Source organism: Salvelinus namaycush, chromosome 23 (assembly GCF_016432855.1).
Source record: "Salvelinus namaycush isolate Seneca chromosome 23, SaNama_1.0, whole genome shotgun sequence".
Lineage (NCBI taxonomy): Eukaryota > Metazoa > Chordata > Actinopteri > Salmoniformes > Salmonidae > Salvelinus > Salvelinus namaycush.
In genome coordinates, this window is record NC_052329.1 from 144,420 (window position 1) to 162,500 (window position 18,081).

At 47.4% G+C, this 18,081-nt stretch overlaps 2 protein-coding genes across 2 annotated transcripts in view; both read right to left on the reverse strand.

Annotated features, from left to right (window-relative positions):
• Positions 1–240: 240 nt before the first annotated feature.
• Positions 241–8,360, reverse strand: LOC120018778 (acidic leucine-rich nuclear phosphoprotein 32-related protein). The gene is made up of 7 exons (XM_038961983.1): positions 8,203–8,360; positions 6,218–6,347; positions 5,507–5,600; positions 5,276–5,403; positions 1,836–1,978; positions 1,125–1,322; positions 241–425 (listed from the first exon to the last, which is right to left on the reverse strand). Exons 1-7 carry the CDS (start codon positions 8,211–8,213, stop codon positions 308–310), a joined length of 822 nt encoding a protein of 273 aa, XP_038817911.1. The 5' UTR covers positions 8,214–8,360; the 3' UTR covers positions 241–307.
• A 5,217-nt stretch (positions 8,361–13,577) lies between these two features.
• serpini1 (serpin peptidase inhibitor, clade I (neuroserpin), member 1) overlaps positions 13,578–18,081 on the reverse strand; it is a 61,355-nt gene continuing 56,851 nt past the window's right edge. The window contains exons 7-9 of the mRNA XM_038962076.1: positions 16,388–16,474; positions 14,247–14,336; positions 13,578–14,154 (exon numbers count right to left, since the gene is read on the reverse strand). Of these exons, the coding sequence (XP_038818004.1) occupies positions 14,078–14,154; positions 14,247–14,336; positions 16,388–16,474 (254 nt within the window). The 3' untranslated portion in view covers positions 13,578–14,077. The remainder of the gene's footprint in view (positions 14,155–14,246; positions 14,337–16,387; positions 16,475–18,081) is intronic.

The following is an 18,081-nucleotide window of genomic DNA, read 5'->3' on the forward strand; positions in this document are numbered from 1 at the left end:
CCCTCCCTCCCTCCCTCTATCTCTCTCTCTACCTCCCTACTTCCCTCCCTCCCTCAAAGCCAAGTTCCAACATGAGCCTCAGTGTCTTCCTAGATCAGCCAAATGCCTAACACAGCCCAGTCACATAACCCAGTACGAGTAAAAACAACTCTTAACAGTATAATGTATAAAAACATCTTATATATTCAGTCATAAAATATACACAATATACAGTATTAGTAGGCCTACTAAAAATGTTGTCAGTGCATTATTTATGGAATTACTTTTATTATTATTTATGGAATTTCCAAAGCCCCTTAGTTTGATGTCACAGAACGTTACACATCCTGGTGGCTGCTGGGAGTTGGAGTCCAGGAGGCATAGAATCTTCTGGCAGCTTGGGGATTCCATCCAGAACTCTTAGTTTTGGCAAACAAGAGAACACACTGCAGAGAGGAGAGGGCAACTAAGGGTTAAGACAAAAAAATATAAATTATTCTTGACATCCTTTAATTTTCCTCTCTCTCCCTCTATCCCCCACCTCCTCTCTCTCCCTCTATCCCCCTCACCTCCTTCCTCTCCCTCCCTCTATCCCCTCACCTCCTCTCCCTCCCTCTATCCTCCTCACCTCCTCTCCCTCCCTCTTCCCCCTCACCTCCTCTCCCTCCCTCCCTCTATCCCCTCACCTCCTCTCCCTCCCTTTCCCCCTCACCTCCTCTCCCTCACTCTATCCCCTCACCCCCTCTCCCTCCCTCTATCCCCCTCCCCTCCTCTCCCTCCCTCTATCCCCTCACCTCCTCTCTCTCCCTCTATCTCCCCAGCTCCATCTCCTCACCTACTCTCTCTCCCTCTCTATCCCCCTCAGCTCCTCTCCCTCCCTCCCTCCCTCCATCCCCACTACCTTCTCTCCCTCCCTCCATCCCCACTACCTTCTCTCCCTCCCTCCATCCCCACTACCTTCTCTCCCTCCCTCCATCCCCCCCACCTCCCCTCCCTCCCTCCCTCCATCTCTCCCACCCTCCCTCTATCCTCCTCACCTCACCTCCCTCCCTCCCTCTATCCCTCCCTCCCTCTATCCTCCTCACCTCCCTCCCTCCCTCCCTCCCTCCCTCCCTCCCTCCCTCCCTCCCTCTATTCCCCCTCACCGTGCACGGTAGTCCTGTATGTAGTTGACAGGGTTAGATCTGAGTGTGAGGGAGTGGAGTGTGCTGGTTCCCAGAGCCCCCAGTCCCCTCAGTGTTGAGATGCCGTTCTCAGAGAGACACAGGTGCTCCACGGCCGGGAGCTTTGGCAGCTGACGTATACATGTCAGGTGGTTACGATGCAGATTCAGGCTTCGGCACCTACACAGTAAAAAAGGGGGTGTAAAAATTACAGTGTTGACTTATTTTAACCCAGGATGAGTATTTTCAACATTATGAGGAGTCAATGAGCTCTTAGAGTCGGAATTAAATCAGAGTGTAAAATGATGCAGTCATTGCAGTGTAAATTCAACTCAATTCAGTGATTAAATAACACTGGAGAGTGTAACTAAACCAGTGTTAAATATTATTACACATTTATGTGTGAATTTTAACACCATTTTGAGTCAAATTAACTCTGAAAGTGTGACACTACCTGTAGAGTAACTTTAACACTATGTGGACTGGGACCAAATGTTATCTGAGCTATAGGAGTTAAATTCACACTTTTATTTTTACTGTGTAGAGGAAAGAGGACAGAAGTACGGTTGTCACTAAATGAAGTGAAGAGTTGTATTGTGGCTAGTGTTGTAACTTGCAGGCGTATATTGATGCTTTGGATGTAGTGTAGTATAATGGCAGGCGTATAGATGGGCATTGTGGGTAGTGTAGTACCTTGGCAGGCATATAGAACTCAGGTCTGTGAGGGAGTTATTGATCAGCTGGAGTCTCTCCACTCGGATCAGCCTCCTCAGGATCCGACGGAAGTTTTCCTGCTGGAACGGATCTCCCAAGTCCTGATAGGACAGATTCAGCTCCTGGGAATACCAGGAACACAGGGAGAGGTTACTCAGGTCACACACACACACACACACACACACACACACACACACACACACACACACACACACACACACACACACACACACACACACACACACACACACACACACACACACAGGCACACACACACACAGGCACACACACAGGCACTTATACACATGCTTATACTGTAACGGCGTTCCTCTTCCTCTTCATCCGAAGAGGAGGAGCAGGGATTGAACCAAAATGCAGCTTCGTGATATGACATGATATTTATTGAACAAGACAAAAACGAACTATACTTGAATAACTAACAAAATAACAAACGACGTAGACGAACCTGAACATAAGAACTTACATGACACGAAGAACGCATGAAACAGGAACAGACTACATAAACCGAACGAACGAACAAACAAACCGAAACAGTCCCGTGTGGCGCAACTTACATAGACACAGACACAGGAGACAACCACCCACAACAATCAATGTGAAAACACCTACCTTAATATGGCTCTCAATCAGAGGAAATGAAAACCACCTGCCTCTAATTGAGAACCATATCAGGTCACCCTTTAACAAACATAGAAACACATAACATAGACTACCCACCCAAACTCACGCCCTGACCGTCAAACACATACAAAATAACAGAAAACCGGTCAGGAACGTGACATGACCCCCCCCTCAAGGTGCGTACTCCGAACGCACCACCAAAAGTCTAGGGGAGGGTCTGGGTGGGCGTCTGACCACGGTGGTGGCTCAGGCTCTGGGCGAGGTCCCCACCCCACCATAGTCAATCCCAGCTTACGTCTCCCCCTTAGAATGACCACCCTCATATTACACCCACTTAATTTAAATGGTAACCTTAAGATAAGGGGCAGCACCGGGACAAGGGGCAGCACCGGGATAAGGTAGCTCAGGACAGAGAGATAGCTCAGGACAGAGAGGTAGGTCAGGATAGAGAGGTAGCTCAGGATAGAGGGGCAGCTCCGGACTGAAGGGCAGCTCCGGACAGAGAGACAGCTCTGGACTGAGGGGCAGTTCTGGATAAATGGCAGCTCTGGGCTGAGGGGCAGCTCATGACTGGCTGACGGCTCTGGACGCTCATGGCTAGCTGACGGCTCTGGACGCTCATGGCTAGCTGACGGCTCTGGACGCTCATGGCTGGCTGACGGCTCTGGACGCTCATGGCTGGCTGACGGCTCTGGACGCTCATGGCTGGCTGACGGCTCTGGACGCTCATGGCTCGCTGACGGCTCTGGACGCTCATGGCTGGCTGACGGCTCTGGACGCTCATGTCTGGCTGGCGGCTCTGGACGCTCATGTCTGGTTGGCGGCTCTGGCAGATCCTGTCTGGTTGGCGGCTCTGGCAGATCCTGTCTGGTTGGCGGCTCTGGCAGATCCTGTCTGGTTGGCGGCTCTGGCAGATCCTGTCTGGTTGGCGGCTCTGGCAGATCCTGTCTGGTTGGCGGCTCTGGCAGATCCTGACTGACGAATGGCTCTAGCGGCTCCTGACTGACTAACGGCTCTGACGGCTCGGGACAGACGGGCGGCTCTAATGGCTCGGGACAGACGGATGGCTCAGACGGCACTGGGCAGACGGATGGCTCAGATGGCGCTGGGGAGACGGATGGCTCAGATGGCGCTGGGGAGACGGATGGCTCAGATGGCACTGGGGAGACGGATGGCTCAGATGGCACTGGGCAGACGGATGGCTCTGGCCGGATGAGGCGCACTGTAGGCCTGGTGCCGGAACTGGAGGCACCGGGCTAAGGACACGCACCTTCAGGCTAGTGCGGGGAGCAGGGACAGGGCACACTGGACTCTCAAAACGCACTATGGACCTGGTGCGTGGTACCGGCACTGGTGGCACCGGGCTGAGGGCATGCACATCAGGACGAGTACGGGGAGAAGGAACAGTGTGTACAGGGCTCTGGAGACGCACAGGTGGCTTAGTGCGTGGTGCCGGAACTGGAGGCACTGGGCTGGAGACACGCACCATAGGGAGAGTGCGTGGAGGAGGAACAGGGCTCTGGAAACGCACTGGAAGCCTGGTGCGTGGAGTAGACACTGGTGGTACTGGGCTGGGGCGGGGAGGTGGCGCCGGAAATACCGGACCGTGCAGGCGTACTGGCTCCCTTGAGCATTGAGCCTGCCCAACCTTACCTGGTTGAATGCTCCCCGTTGCCCGACCAGTGCGGGGAGGTGGAATAACCCGCACCGGGCTATGTAGGCGAACCGGGGACACCATGCGTAAGGCTGGTGCCATGTAAGCCAGCCCGAGGAGACGTACTGGTGGCCAGATATGTAGGGCCGGCTTCATGACATCCGGCTCAACGCTCAATCTAGCCCTACCAGTGCGGGGAGGTGGAATAACCCGCACCGGGCTATGAACACGTACAGGAGACACCGTGCGCTCTACTGCGTAACACGGTGTCTGCCCGTACTCCCGCTCTCCACGGTTAGCCTGGGAAGTGGGCGCAGGTCTCCTACCTGCCCTTGGCCCACTACCTCTTAGCCCCCCCCCCCCAAGAAATTTTTGGGGTTTCTTCGCGGGCTTCCAGCCACGTCTCCTTGCTGCCTCCTCATACCACCGCTCCTGGGCTCTCGCTGCTTCCATCTCCTCACGAGCGCGGCGATATTCCCCAATATGAGCCCAGTGTCCTTTTCCCTCCAATACTTCTTCCCATGTCCAGGATTCCTGTTTCGTAGGCCACTGCTCGAACTCACGCTGCTTGGTTCTGGTTCGGTGGGTGGTTCTGTAACGGCGTTCCTCTTCCTCTTCATCCGAAGAGGAGGAGCAGGGATTGAACCAAAATGCAGCTTCGTGATATGACATGATATTTATTGAACAAGACAAAAACGAACTATACTTGAATAACTAACAAAATAACAAACGACGTAGACGAACCTGAACATAAGAACTTACATGACACGAAGAACGCATGAAACAGGAACAGACTACATAAACCGAACGAACGAACAAACAAACCGAAACAGTCTCGTGTGGCGCAACGTACATAGACACAGACACAGGAGACAACCACCCACAACAATCAATGTGAAAACACCTACCTTAATATGGCTCTCAATCAGAGGAAATGAAAACCACCTGCCTCTAATTGAGAACCATATCAGGTCACCCTTTAACAAACATAGAAACACATAACATAGACTACCCACCCAAACTCACGCCCTGACCGTCAAACACATACAAAATAACAGAAAACCGGTCAGGAACGTGACATATACACACACATAGTACAGTATGTCTCTGAGTTGTAACTCACCACACAATTCTCCCAGTTCTCTTGAAGCCTCTCCTCCCACCTCTGCCCTTCCTCCTCTCTCCTCTTCCTCCTCCCCCTTTCCAAGGGGATGTCGTCCTTTCTCAGAAAGAGGTCCTCCACTGACGGCCCTGGATGATACAATGATGACAGCAGTTACTTATGAGAACTGAGATGAGAGCAAAATAAAATTATTAAAAGGTCAAAGGTTGCCAAGGTGGTGACCTCTCTGACCTTCTCTGACCCTGGGACAGGAGAGCTGGTCTCCTTTGACATCACTCTCCTCAAGCCGCTGCCACGACACGAACCTGAACCGGCTGGACGGCAGCTGAGAAACGAGAGGAGAGAGAGGAGAAGGAGAGATGAGGAAGAGGAGAAGCAGAGATGAATAAGATGAGAAAGAGGAAGAGGAGAAGGAGGATGAAGAGCAAGGGGTTTTAAGGATTGTTTTTCAGACTGGGATCTGAATATGAGAGCCTTGATTGGGGGTGCTCTGTGACCCTCATCCCTGTCTCTGCCTCCTTACCTGGGCTTTGACTGTGACTATAACCCCCCCCCCCCCCCCCCCCACCTAGCCACGTGGGGGACTAGACCCATGCTTGGTGACCCCTGACATCAGAACCAGCCTTGGAGCCTGTGCTCCCATGTCACAAACAGAGTGACTCATCTATAGCATTCTAGACAAGCCCTGACCCCTCTGTGTTGGCAGGTAGGAACTGGATAGGTGTGAGCAATACAGTGATGGCAGCGCCTAGGTTTCAAATGGAAGGGCTAGGGGGGTGAGGCTGTTTTCAGACCAGACAGTATTGGACCATTCTGTTGTAGGATGAGAGGGGCATGTTGTGGGGGGAGGAGTTTTGTAATGGGGTATCAGAAGATAGGAGGGTACAAGAGCGAGGACGGAGGACTGGAGGGTGAGAATGTGATGTAACGCGTGACACTCACAGGGGTTTTGACGATTCCGGAATCTGGACTCTGGTCCACGGAGAGGGGTGTGTGTGTGATGCTGATTTCAGAATACTGGGAGGAGTGGGATTTGGGAAAACTGCCACTGCTTGTGTTCACACCTGAGGAACTGGGAGAGAGGGACAACAACACACCTGAGGAACTGGGAGAGGGGGACAACAACACACCTGAGGAACTGGGAGAGAGGGACAACAACACACCTGAGGAACTGGGAGAGGGGGACAACAACACACCTGAGGAACTGGGAGAGAGGGACAACAACACACCTGAGGAACTGGGAGAGGGGGACAACAACACACCTGAGGAACTGGGAGAGGGGGACAACAACACACCTGAGGAACTGGGAGAGGGGGACAACAACACACCTGAGGAACTGGGAGAGAGGGACAACAACACACCTGAGGAACTGGGAGAGGGGGACAACAACACACCTGATGAACTGGGAGAGAGGGACAACAACACACCTGAGGAACTGGGAGAGGGGGACAACAACACACCTGCTGAACTGGGAGAGAGGGACAACAACACACCTGAGGAACTGGGAGAGAAGGACAACAGCACACCTGAGGAACTGGGAGAGGGGGACAACAACACACCTGAGGAACTGGGAGAGAAGGACAGCAACACACCTGAGGAACTGGGAGAGAGGGACAACAACACACCTGAGGAACTGGGAGAGGGGGACAACAACACACCTGAGGAACTGGGAGAGGGGGACAACAACACACCTGAGGAACTGGGAGAGAGGGACAACAACACACCTGAGGAACTGGGAGAGGGGGACAACAACACACCTGAGGAACTGGGAGAGGGGGACAACAACACACCTGAGGAACTGGGAGAGGGGGACAACAACACACCTGAGGAACTGGGAGAGGGGGACAACAACACACCTGAGGAACTGGGAGAGAGGGACAACAACACACCTGAGGAACTGGGAGAGAAGGACAACAGCACACCTGAGGAACTGGGAGAGGGGGACAACAACACACCTGAGGAACTGGGAGAGAAGGACAGCAACACACCTGAGGAACTGGGAGAGGGGGACAACAACACACCTGAGGAACTGGGAGAGAGGGACAACAACACACCTGAGGAACTGGGAGAGGGGGACAACAGCACACCTGAGGAACTGGGAGAGAGGGACAACAAAGGAGTTTGAGGGTGAAAGATGTAGGAAGGATTGAGTGTGATGAAAGTGAGAAGTGAAAGGGAGGAGAGGGTAGGAGGAGTGTGAAAACAGAGAGCAGGAGAGAAAGCGAGAGGGAAAATAAATTGCAACAGCTTCAGAGCCGAAAGGAAAAATGTAAATAAATAAATAATGTAAGGCCAAATTAAAACCCAAATTAAAAGAGCCTTGAAAATCATCATAAACATAGGCCTAAATATCACATATTCTTCTCTTCAGGCCTGTGTTTTCTATCATAGGCCTAAAGCCTCGGAGAATTCTGTCTGTTTCTGTCGCCGACTCTTCAAGGAGGCTGGTTGAAATGGAACTCCTCATGTACATCCACATTGCTGAAACCCTGACACGCAGCCGTCCGGTTTCGGTTACCGTGAACTCTGCCTTGCGCACCGGATTAGAGCCGTCGCCATAACAGCGGATACCCGACCAGGTGTCATTAGTTAATAATAGCTGCATAAAAGGAACCTGGATAGTAATGTTTTCATAATTATTATCGTCTATTTTCGTGTAAAGTATTAATAATTGTGAGATTTTGGGGGATTATATAATCTACACATTGTCTATACTATATAACCTATAGGCTTGTTGCATGGAAAAATAACCATGTGCATAAATAATGCAGCCTAGGCTAATGAATTTCTGAAGAATTCAAAATCATACCAAATAACCAAATAATGCATTTTGCTTGTTAAGCGTACATTTGTAAAGTTTTCCAACTTGAAGCACTGCTCAATGAAGGATGACAACACAAAGCTATTAAATGACCTCTTTTACCTACCTTTCTGACATCTCCCAAAGTTATACCAAATTTCCTTGGCCTTTAGCGCGTAATGAACTGAGCGTAGTCGTACAGCGCTGTGGTTTCCCATGGGAGCGAAATGCCCTGTTAGACCGGGGGTAACGACTGCTCCGGTGTCTGGATGCATACAGAGACTAGCTTCGGTGTTGCACTCGTGTAGCGGGCAGAGGCAGGTCAACGGGGGCAGGTGCACATTGCTTGGCAACGCGGTGATTACGGTGCAGGTTGTGACATAGTTATCTCTGTGTCTCACAGGCAGGGGGGGAAGTGAACAGGGGTAATTTAGATTCCAGTACATAAAGACAAATACACTAGGCCAGGCTAGCAGCGGTAGAAATGATCAAATACGTAAGTGTTAAAAGCATTCGGACTCTTATTTATTTGACCAGGACATTCTCAGTTAGCTTTCATACACTAGCCACACATTGAGAGTAACACTAAAATAAAATTTTTTTGGGGGGTTTGTAACATTACTGCAGGAATCTCTTGTCTGTTTGTAGTGACTCGGCCTATGAGTTGTCACGTGGTCATATTTTGATTGAGTAGCATTCCTTCAATAAATAAACAAGAATGTTATTGATTTATGTTAAACACAAAGGTGATCATTCTTATTTCGTGTTATTGCATCATTTGAATACAGGAATTAGCTGTTTTGTTTTGTAGGAGAAAACCATAAAATACACTGTAAGAGAGTGAGAGATTCATGTCACATTCCCATAAACACGATTGAGTTTGAGCGCAAAGGAAATCAGTCTCTGCGCGTGGAAGCGAATGAAGTATTTACCGCTTTCGTTCTGGTGCACGACCTCCTACAACCTTCGATTCAATGAACTGCTGGGTCATGCGCATGCTGATCAATCATCCCCTGGCACCGTACGTGCTGCACGGTGGTGCACATTCTTGGACCTGAATACCAAATTAAAAGATATTTGGGAAGAAAGCTGTTTCGTATCCCACTCGCTGATACCCTGTGACTGAACAGACTGGCTAGGCCATCTCTGACATTGACCTCTCAATAGAGAATGTCAATAGCCTATAAACCCCTCCTCTGGGAGGGGGTGTCAGGTAGGTCCATGTGCCCATAGCGGGATGTAGAGGTTCTAAGGGTGATGCAGCACCCCCTGAAAGAAACACATTTTTTTAAAGCACAAAAGTAGTGCACTGGACCTTTACTAGTCCTGTATTACTAGTCCTGTATTTAACAGACCTATATAGACGTCTGTAACACTGGACCTTTACTAGTCCTGTATTAACAGACCTATATAGACGTCTGTAACACTGGGCCTTTACTAGTCCTGTATTACTAGTCCTGTATTAACAGACCTATATAGACGTCTGTAACACTGGGCCTTTACTAGTCCTGTATTAACAGACCTATATAGACATCTGTAACACTGGGCCTTTACTAGTCCTGTATTACTAGTCCTGTATTAACAGACCTATATAGAGGTCTGTAACACTGGACCTTTACTAGTCCTGTATTAACAGACCTATATAGACGTCTGTAACACTGGACCTTTACTAGTCCTGTATTACTAGTCCTGTATTACTAGTCCTGTATTAACAGACCTATATAGACGTCTGTAACACTGGACCTTTACTAGTCCTGTATTAACAGACCTATATAGACGTCTGTAACACTGGACCTTTACTAGTCCTGTATTACTAGTCCTGTATTAACAGACCTATATAGACGTCTGTAACACTGGGCCTTTACTAGTCCTGTATTAACAGACCTATATAGACGTCTGTAACACTGGACCTTTACTAGTCCTGTATTACTAGTCCTGTATTAACAGACCTATATAGACGTCTGTAACACTGGGCCTTTACTAGTCCTGTATTAACAGACCTATATAGACGTCTGTAACACTGGACCTTTACTAGTCCTGTATTACTAGTCCTGTATTAACAGACCTATATAGACGTCTGTAACACTGGGCCTTTACTAGTCCTGTATTAACAGACCTATATAGACGTCTGTAACACTGGGCCTTTACTAGTCCTGTATTACTAGTCCTGTATTAACAGACCTATATAGACGTCTGTAACACTGGGCCTTTACTAGTCCTGTATTACTAGTCCTGTATTAACAGACCTATATAGACGTCTGTAACACTGGGCCTTTACTAGTCCTGTATTACTAGTCCTGTATTAACAGACCTATATAGACGTCTGTAACACTGGGCCTTTACTAGTCCTGTATTAACAGACCTATATAGACGTCTGTAACACTGGACCTTTACTAGTCCTGTATTAACAGACCTATATAGACGTCTGTAACACTGGGCCTTTACTAGTCCTGTATTACTAGTCCTGTATTAACAGACCTATATAGGCGTCTGTAACACTGGGCCTTTACTAGTCCTGTATTAACAGACCTATATAGACGTCTGTAACACTGGGCTTTTACTAGTCCTGTATTACTAGTCCTGTATTAACAGACCTATATAGACATCTGTAACACTGGACCTTTACTAGTCCTGTATTAACAGACCTATATAGACGTCTGTAACACTGGACCTTTACTAGTCCTGTATTAACAGACCTATATAGACGCCTGTAACACTGGACCTTTACTAGTCCTGTATTAACAGACCTATATAGACGTCTGTAACACTGGGCCTTTACTAGTCCTGTATTAACAGACCTATATAGACGTCTGTAACGCTGGGCCTTTACTAGTCCTGTATTAACAGACCTATATAGACGTCTGTAACACTGGGCCTTTACTAGTCCTGTATTACTAGTCCTGTATTACTAGTCCTGTATTACTAGTCCTGTATTAACAGACCTATATAGACGTCTGTAACACTGGGCCTTTACTAGTCCTGTATTACTAGTCCTGTATTAACAGACCTATATAGACATCTGTAACACTGGGCCTTTACTAGTCCTGTATTACTAGTCCTGTATTACTAGTCCTGTATTAACAGACCTATATAGACGTCTGTAACGCTGGGCCTTTACTAGTCCTGTATTACTAGTCCTGTATTACTAGTCCTGTATTAACAGACCTATATAGACGTCTGTAACACTGGGCCTTTACTAGTCCTGTATTACTAGTCCTGTATTAACAGACCTATATAGACGTCTGTAACACTGGGCCTTTACTAGTCCTGTATTAACAGACCTATATAGACGTCTGTAACACTGGACCTTTTCTAGTCCTGTATTACTAGTCCTGTATTAACAGACCTATATAGACGTCTGTAACGCTGGGCCTTTACTAGTCCTGTATTACTAGTCCTGTATTACTAGTCCTGTATTAACAGACCTATATAGACGTCTGTAACACTGGACCTTTACTAGTCCTGTATTACTAGTCCTGTATTAACAGACCTATATAGACGTCTGTAACACTGGGCCTTTACTAGTCCTGTATTAACAGACCTATATAGACGTCTGTAACACTGGACCTTTACTAGTCCTGTATTAACAGACCTATATAGACATCTGTAACACTGGGCCTTTACTAGTCCTGTATTACTAGTCCTGTATTAACAGACCTATATAGACGTCTGTAACACTGGGCCTTTACTAGTCCTGTATTAACAGACCTATATAGACGTCTGTAACGCTGGGCCTTTACTAGTCCTGTATTACTAGTCCTGTATTACTAGTCCTGTATTAACAGACCTATATAGATGTCTGTAACACTGGGCCTTTACTAGTCCTGTATTACTAGTCCTGTATTACTAGTCCTGTATTAACAGACCTATATAGACGTCTGTAACACTGGGCCTTTACTAGTCCTGTATTACTAGTCCTGTATTACTAGTCCTGTATTAACAGACCTATATAGACGTCTGTAACGCTGGGCCTTTACTAGTCCTGTATTACTAGTCCTGTATTACTAGTCCTGTATTAACAGACCTATATAGACGTCTGTAACACTGGGCCTTTACTAGTCCTGTATTAACAGACCTATATAGACGTCTGTAACACTGGGCCTTTACTAGTCCTGTATTACTAGTCCTGTATTAACAGACCTATATAGACGTCTGTAACACTGGACCTTTACTAGTCCTGTATTAACAGACCTATATAGACGTCTGTAACACTGGGCCTTTACTAGTCCTGTATTAACAGACCTATATAGACGTCTGTAACACTGGGCCTTTACTTGTCCTGTATTAACAGACCTATATAGACGTCTGTAACACTGGGCCTTTACTAGTCCTGTATTAACAGACCTATATAGACGTCTGTAACACTGGACCTTTACTAGTCCTGTATTAACAGACCTATATAGACGTCTGTAACACTGGGCCTTTACTAGTCCTGTATTAACAGACCTATATAGACGTCTGTAACGCTGGGCCTTTACTAGTCCTGTATTACTAGTCCTGTATTAACAGACCTATATAGACGTCTGTAACACTGGGCCTTTACTAGTCCTGTATTAACAGACCTATATAGACGTCTGTAACACTGGACCTTTACTAGTCCTGTATTACTAGTCCTGTATTAACAGACCTATATAGACGTCTGTAACACTGGGCCTTTACTAGTCCTGTATTACTAGTCCTGTATTAACAGACCTATATAGACATCTGCAGCACAGCCCCCCCCCCCCCCCCCCCCCAAATCTACTTCCCACAGCTGAGTGTTTCTACATTGTTCTGTAATTATATGGTTATTCTGCCTTCAGCTTCCTTTCCATCATCTGCAATGAGGGGGAGGAGACGAGTTTAGCCTCTGAGATGCAGCCTCATTCCCTAGTCTTGTCTGTCCTCCAGTGTGTCCTTCACTACGTCTGTGACCAGATCTCTCTCCCTCTCCATGCCAAATGATGGCTTTATCCTGGCCAAAAATAATATTGCTCAGATTTGGCCTAGGCCAACTCTGTTCTGGCTGCTGTGGTATTTCAACGAGGTATAGTGATGTATCCAGAGGGCTTGTCAAGGTCATTTCCTGTCTTAACTTGACAATACTCTGTTATATGGCCATTTACCTCAGACGGTCATCATTAGAAATTATGTGATTACTAGTACAGTACACTGTTGTATGTACAGCGTTACTACACTGGTATAAGAGGTACTTAATGTAAAGTAGTTTTACCAAATACAATTATATACAAAAAGACATCAGACAATTGTAACTGGAACACATTGCTATTTATTTCAGTAAAAGAGTGAATATAGCTGGTCTCCAAATCCACCTGCACGCCTCTTCTCAAGGGCAAACTGTTTTACACAACCCGTTCAACTGTCTTCAAAAGCCTCCACTAAATCAACAACTCATAAGGCATGTTAGTTCATCAGTATTTTAGCAAGGTACTTCTAGCATGGGGGGGGGGGGGGAACTAAAATAGAATTACTAAGATTCTGTGTGATTACATACATATACACATATATATATAATCTGCACAATTTTTTTATTTTTTTTTGCAATAAATATCTAGTCTTATATATAACCCAGTAGTAAATGTAGAGGAATATAATGGCGTTGATTTGGGAGACACCTGAAACGACAGAGCATGTGTGTGTGAAGCTAGTGGGTGTGTGTGAGGATAGTGAAATTAAAGGGGCAGGATGTCTAATGGCTGTCTACTGATCCAACAGACGATAGAAACCATTTTACTTTTCTTTATATATATTTACATCTCTCCCTCTCTCTTACCAAGTGGTTAAAGCTTACAGTCACATTATATGTATATATCAATATATATCAAATAGAATATAGAATAGGAATCATGTATATTCTCGATAAGAGTATAAAAACACAGCCGACGATGGGGAGAGGAAAGGTTGCGTTTATGGCCTTGTTTTGCCTGGATCTGATTGGCTTTGAGCATATGACCTCATAGCAGGATAGCAGCACACTGGAATCCCATTGGTCGTCGTCATAGTTACATGGAGTCATTGTCGTAGTCGGTAGGCTCAATGACCTCTGGTGTCATAACCCTGCCCATGAACAGGATAGAACCTGGAGGGGAAGACACTAGGGTCAGACACATACTGTATATAATCAGACAGAGACAAACAGAGGGACGGACAGACGGACAGTGTAACACACACCTGTCCTGCGGTTTCTGATGATGAAGAAGAAGGGGTGATCCGCCATGACCTGAGGGTACAGAACCAGAGTCCTGGTGAGAGATATCATTCCTACAGGACACAGAGAGAGAGAACATTCAACACACGGGGAGAATCTCAGTTGCATACTTCTCTCTCCTTTCTCCTTGCCTCCTTCTCAAAACCCATTAGATGAGAAAGCCAGAGGTCCCGCCCCTCTGACCTTCTCCTCCAATGGGTTTTGAGAAGGAGGCGAGGAGCGAGGATTCTACTAGTGACATTTAAATCTACTGACACTGAACAGTCAGCAGGAGGGGGCACTGTTTATATACCATCCATATGGAAGACAACACAGTACTGCAGTGGGAAGACAACACATTACTGCAGTGGGAAGACAACACAGTACTGCAGTGGGAAGACAACACACTACTGCAGTGGGAAGACAACACAGTACTGCAGTGGGAAGACAACACAGTACTACAGTGGGAAGACAACACATTACTGCAGTGGGAAGACAACACAGTACTGCATTGGGAAGACAACACAGTACTGCAGTGGGAAGACAACACAGTACTGCAGTGGGAAGACAACACAGTACTGCAGTGGGAAGACAACACACTACTGCATTGGGAAGACAACACACTACTGCATTGGGAAGACAACACAGTACTGCAGTGGGAAGACAACACAGTACTGCAGTGGGAAGACAACACAGTACTGCAGTGGGAAGACAACACAGTACTGCAGTGGGAAGACAACACAGTACTGCAGTGGGAAGACAACACAGTACTGCAGTGGGAAGACAACACAGTACTGCAGTGGGAAGACAACACAGTACTGCAGTGGGAAGACAACACAGTACTGCAGTGGGAAGACAACACAGTACTGCAGTGGGAAGACAACACATTACTGCAGTGGGAAGACAACACAGTACTGCAGTGGAAAGACAACACAGTACTGCAGTGGGAAGACAACACAGTACTGCAGTGGGAAGACAATACAGGAATGATTCTGACAGAGATTGACAAGAACAATAGAAAAGAGACTGGGGTCTAATAGGTGGAGAGAGGTATAGAGAGAAAGGGATATATAGGTGGAGAGAGGGATAGAGAGAGGGATAGAGAGAGGGATAGAGAGAGGTATAGAGAGAAAGGGATATATAGGTGGAGAGAGGGATAGAGAGAGGGATAGAGAGAGGTATAGAGAGAAAGGGATATATAGGTGGAGAGAGGGATAGAGAGGTATAGAGAGAAAGAGAGATAGAGAGACATAGTGAGGGGGATAGAGAGATAGAGAGAGATAGAGATACATAGTGAGAGGGATAGAGAGCGAGACTGGGGACTAATAGGTGGAGAGAAAGATGGAGAGTGATAGATAGATAAAGAGAGAGAGAGAGGGATAGAGAGAAAGAGAGATAGAGAGAGGGATAGAGAGAAAGAGAGATAGAGAGACATAGTGAGAGGGATAGAGAGAAAGAGAGATAGAGAGAGATAGAGATACATAGTGAGAGGGATAGAGAGCGAGACTGGGGACTAATAGGTGGAGAGAAAGATGGAGAGTGATAGATAGATAAAGAGAGAGAGAGAGGGATAGAGAGAGGAATAGAGAGAAGGAAAGAGACAGAGGACTAATCGGTGGAGAGAAAGATAGAGAGAGGGATAAATAAGAGAAAGAGATAGAGAGTGATAGAGAGATAAAGAGAGAGAGAGAGGGTTAGAGAGAGGAATAGAGAGAGGGAAAGAGACTGGGGACTAATCGGTGGAGAGAAAGATAGAGAGAGGGATAAATAAGAGAGAAAGAGATAGAGAGTGATAGAGATAGGAATAGAGAGGGAAAGAGAGAGGAATAGAGAGAGGAATAGAGAGAGGGAAAGAGAGAGGAATAGAGAGAGGGAAAGAGACTGGGGACTAATCGGTGGAGAGAAAGATAGAGAGAGAACAGGTGGATACAGAGAAGAAAACATTTAAGAGCAAAAGAGAGAGAGATGCAGAGAATGAAATAATACTGTCAAAGCGAAGGTCAAACTGAGAAGAAAAAGACAGAGAGAGAGAAGAAGTGAGAGCAGAAAGACGGTAGACAGTAAGGGTAGACCCTGCAAACATAATGCCATTTCAGGAATGATGATGATGCAACTATAAGGTCACCTGATCCTGCAGCTCCCTCCGCCCCCTCCTCGGTCACCTCCAGGTAGGCCTTCTGCACCGCCTTCCCAATGAACAGGTCCTTACCGTCTGGACAACACACACACACACACACACACACACACACACACACACACACACACACACACACACACACACACACACACACACACACACACACACACACACACACACACACGAATGGTAAAGTATAAACACAAAGAGGAGACTCATTTCACACTCTGACATGTGAAGTGTTTCTCCTGACGGAGACTGTTAAAGATCTCTCCCTGTCTATTTTTACCCTCTGACGCGCGATGCTGTTTTGTCAATCTGACCGATCCACTCAGCTCGAGGTACCTCGTTAGAGATTTTCAGACCGACACACTCAGCTCGAGGTACCTCGTTAGAGATTTTCAGACCGACACACTCAGCTCGAGGTACCTCGGTAGAGATTTTCAGACCGACCCACTCAGCTCGAGGTACCTCGTTAGAGATTTTCAGACCGACACACTCAGCTCGAGGTACCTCGTTAGAGATTTTCAGACCGACACACTCAGCTCGAGGTACCTCGGTAGAGATTTTCAGACCGACCCACTCAGCTCGAGGTACCTCGGTAGAGATTTTCAGACCGACCCACTCAGCTCGAGGTACCTCGTTAGAGATTTTCAGACCGACACACTCAGCTCGAGGTACCTCGGTAGAGATTTTCAGACCGACCCACTCAGCTCGAGGTACCTCGTTAGAGATTTTCAGACCGACACACTCAGCTCGAGGTACCTCGGTAGAGATTTTCAGACCGACCCACTCAGCTCGAGGTACCTCGTTAGAGATTTTCAGACCGACCCACTCAGCTCGAGGTACCTCGTTAGAGATTTTCAGACCGACCCACTCAGCTCGAGGTACCTCGGTAGAGATTTTCAGACCGACCCACTCAGCTCGAGGTACCTCGGTAGAGATTTTCAGACCGACCCACTCAGCTCGAGGTACCTCGTTAGAGATTTTCAGACCGACCCACTCAGCTCGAGGTACCTCGGTAGAGATTTTCAGACCGACCCACTCAGCTCGAGGTACCTCGTTAGAGATTTTCAGACCGACCCACTCAGCTCGAGGTACCTCGGTAGAGATTTTCAGACCGACCCACTCAGCTCGAGGTACCTCGGTAGAGATTTTCAGACCGACCCACTCAGCTCGAGGTACCTCGGTAGAGATTTTCAGACCGACCCACTCAGCTCGAGGTACCTCGGTAGAGATTTTCAGACCGACCCACTCAGCTCGAGGTACCTCGGTAGAGATTTTCAGACCGACCCACTCAGCTCGAGGTACCTCGGTAGAGATTTTCAGACCGACCCACTCAGCTCGAGGTACCTCGGAAGAGATTTTCAGACCGACCCACTCAGCTCGAGGTACCTCGGTAGAGATTTTCAGACCGACCCACTCAGCTCGAGGTACCTCGGTAGAGATTTTCAGACCGACCCACTCAGCTCGAGGTACCTCGGAAGAGATTTTCAGACCGACCCACTCAGCTCGAGGTACCTCGGTAGAGATTTTCAGACCGACCCACTCAGCTCGAGGTACCTCGGAAGAGATTTTCAAGGTAGCTCTTTCTGTCTGATCAGAGTGATGTATTGAGAGTTGGGCCAATGGGGTTTCTGTCTGATCAGAGTGATGTATTGAGAGTTGGGCCAATGGGGTTT